General features: G+C 47.7%; 1 protein-coding gene across 1 annotated transcript; it reads left to right on the top strand.

Annotated features, from left to right (window-relative positions):
* Window positions 1-1,626: 1,626 nt before the first annotated feature.
* Window positions 1,627-2,688, top strand: LOC103803883 (mesencephalic astrocyte-derived neurotrophic factor-like; the record flags this gene model as incomplete). The annotated part of the gene is made up of 2 exons (XM_009076465.1): window positions 1,627-1,754; window positions 2,547-2,688. Coding segments are annotated over 2 exons (270 nt in total), but the record flags the coding sequence as incomplete, so codon positions are not given.
* Window positions 2,689-2,991: the final 303 nt, after the last annotated feature.

The raw sequence follows: 2,991 nt of genomic DNA, 5'->3' as shown, positions 1-2,991 counted from the left end.
ACCCAGCGCGCACAGCCCTGAGCAGCTGGTGTAAATCAAACCGAGCCCTTCGTGTACCACCGAAACGCAAACGCCTCGGGGGTGAAACCTGTTGAGCTGCACAGCGAATTAAACTGCTCTTGCACAGCGAACTGAACAGACTCCCCAGGTGAAGCAAGAAAAACTTGAGGTGGGGCCATAATAGCTGGTTGGGAGTTTGGGGTACCAGTACCCCTTCTGGTCTTTGTAGGGACAGAACCAGTAAGACAGGAGAAGGAGAGGGAACTCAGTAAGTCAAAACTTCAGCTGCTGTCCCAGCACTAGGCTGGAAACTTGTTTGTACTGCACTGTGGCTGTTGGTGATACTGCCTGCAGCAGCTCTATTCTTCCCAAGGTTTTCACTTCCCAACATCACACAGTGAACGTTGGTGTGTACTGTGCCTAGGACAGACTGATGTGATATAAACAAGGGTACTGTATGCATGTTTTCCTAAATGACCCAGCTGGTCATTCATAACAAGAGTAAGTTTCTCCTCGGTTCCGTGATGTCCACACTGTACTTCCTGTACTGCCCATTCCCTGTGCTATGCCTCGGGTTCAGAGTTGAATATGGGTTCAATACGCTTCGGGTTCAGAGTTGCTAATGACAATGGTACGTGCCAGTCCCTTCCTGTTGGGGTAAACAAATCCCACAAAAGACATAACTGCCTTTACCCTAGAGTCAGGCTGCAGCCTGGCACTTGTCTCACGCCAGGAAAGTGTGAGAATCCACAGGTCCTGGGCAGGAATTGTTGGGGGCACAGGTGATGCCAGTCATGAGCAGCAGGATGATGGAAATCTGACACTTGGGGTGTGCCTCAGTCATCCCATTGCACAGATCCCGGGGCTGCAGCAGCTGTCGCTATCTGCCCTCCTCCCAGCCACACAGGCTGCTGTGCTTTGGAGCCTGTGCAGAGCGACTGCTGCCAAGGGAAGGAGGAGTGACCGAGTTGTACAGCCCTCCCACAGGCAGGAGCCTGGATCTGTTCTCTCAGTTGCTGCTGCACTTGTGGGAGTTGCATTAAGACTGCTCCTGCTTTCCACCTGAAACCTCTTCAGAAGCTTGTGGGAATGAAGAGAGGAGAGACATTGTACATGGACATAGCATGGGATCACATAATTTTTTTTCCACTTGGGAATAATTTCAACTGATCTAGCTTGATAACCAGTGGCACTGTATTCCTGAAACCAGCACATAGGGAGTCTACAGGATTATGGACAGAGTTGGTTTTCTCCCAGCACTGGGTTTGAAGCCTGTGCTTTCCCAAAACAGCAAGACAGATTTAAGTGTACATTTTTTCTTGGGCACAGTTTTGTATCCATCAGCTAAATCCTGCTGCTCACTCAGCACAATGTATAGAAGCCACCGGATACTTCCATGGATCTGGTTTCCCAGAGTGTCACAGTCCCACCAAAAATACCAGGGTGTGTTGTTGATTCACATGTGGTCTGACTGATTTACTGAAACATGGGTGAAGTCACTGACTGCTAATGCAGCTTCTAAAAGTTCTGTTCTCCAAATCCCTTATTCCGTTTCCCTGTAAGTGTCCTCTGAGAGCTGCCATGAGATAGCTGCTGGCCATTAACTCCATCCCTCTTCCCTTCCAGTGTGTGTCACATTCCTGGGAAGGTTCTACCAGAGCCTGAAGGACAACGACGTAGAATTCACACCCGCCAGTATTGAAAAGGAGCTCTTGAAATCCTGCAAAGAAGCAAAAGGCAAAGAGAACCGCCTGGTAAGCAGTGGGAATCAGTGATACTTTGCCTTCTGAGGGAGTAAGGTGTAGGATACTTGACAAACAAGAGGAAACTGATGCTTTGAGTTTGTGTGATATGGCTTCTCAGGGGCTGTTCTTCTGCCTCTGGGGCCACAGTTGATCCTGTATTTTTATAAGAGAGAACTTGAGTTCAGCCTCTTCACCTTAAAAGAAAAAAAACCAACCTGTCAGCAGACATGTACTGGTTGGCCTTGTGCTGCCTCCCTGTTACTGAAGCACTGCCGACTACAAAGCTTTTGTTTGCTGTAGGGCTTCCATGTCTCTTAAATGGTTATTTGGGGTGCTGTATAAGCTGCTAAAATATTGATGCTCTTTGGCTGTTTAGCTGAAAACTAAATAAAAGAAAACCAAATTGTCTTAACTGAAATCAGAGGCAATCTGTGAATGAAGGAAAAGGCCCTGAGCTCCTCCTCAGAGAAATATAGTGAGACACCATCAGACATGCAGAGAGGGAACACTTCAGAAAGTCTTTCTTCTTGAATGAAGAAGACTTTACCTCTTAATCCTATTCAGTTTTTATAAGGTTGAGAAACAAAACAATGGGTCTCAAGTGCATTAAAAGCAGTGATGGAGATGTCTGCTCAGCACCCTGCGCTCAGTGAGGCTTCTCTTGCCTGTCTGTAGAGGTCACTTGGAAAGGGTCCCTAACAGTAAGCATTCAGGTGCAAAGCCAAACTGAGGAGATGGGTAGAAAACTCTCCCTTTAGAATCGTTTTTCCATGCATCCCATGAGTCTTTTCTTCCCTTTAGTGCTACTATGTTGGGGCCACAAGTGATGCAGCCACCAAAATCATTAATGAGGTGTCGAAGCCCATGAGTCATCACATCCCTGTGGAAAAGATCTGTGAGAAACTAAAGAAGAAAGACAGTCAGATCTGTGAACTGAAATACGGTGAGTTGCCAGCACAAGGGGAAGAATGCCCATGCTTGCCTGGGGTGTGGTCACTGGGGGTAAAGCAGCATGGTAAAAGTATTCAGCCCTAAGTTCTGCAGCCTAGTTAGGCTGCACATCCTGGGTTGCTCTCCATGAACATCCTAGAGGGTTTTATGGAGATGCTCAGGTAAGACTTGGATGTTAACCTTTCCTAGCACCTGCAGAGACTCTGGTTTGCCCTGAAATAACTAACTCCCAGGTGTGTCAGCCCCCTGTGCTCACACTGCTGTGTGGAATGCCGTGTTTGGGTGTGTGTACAGC

This window comes from Acanthisitta chloris, unplaced genomic scaffold, assembly GCF_000695815.1.
Source record: "Acanthisitta chloris isolate BGI_N310 unplaced genomic scaffold, ASM69581v1 scaffold10960, whole genome shotgun sequence".
Classification (NCBI taxonomy): Eukaryota; Metazoa; Chordata; class Aves; order Passeriformes; family Acanthisittidae; genus Acanthisitta; species Acanthisitta chloris.
Note: the sequence above shows the minus strand (reverse complement) of the source record. Positions and strands in the feature narration are given on the sequence as shown.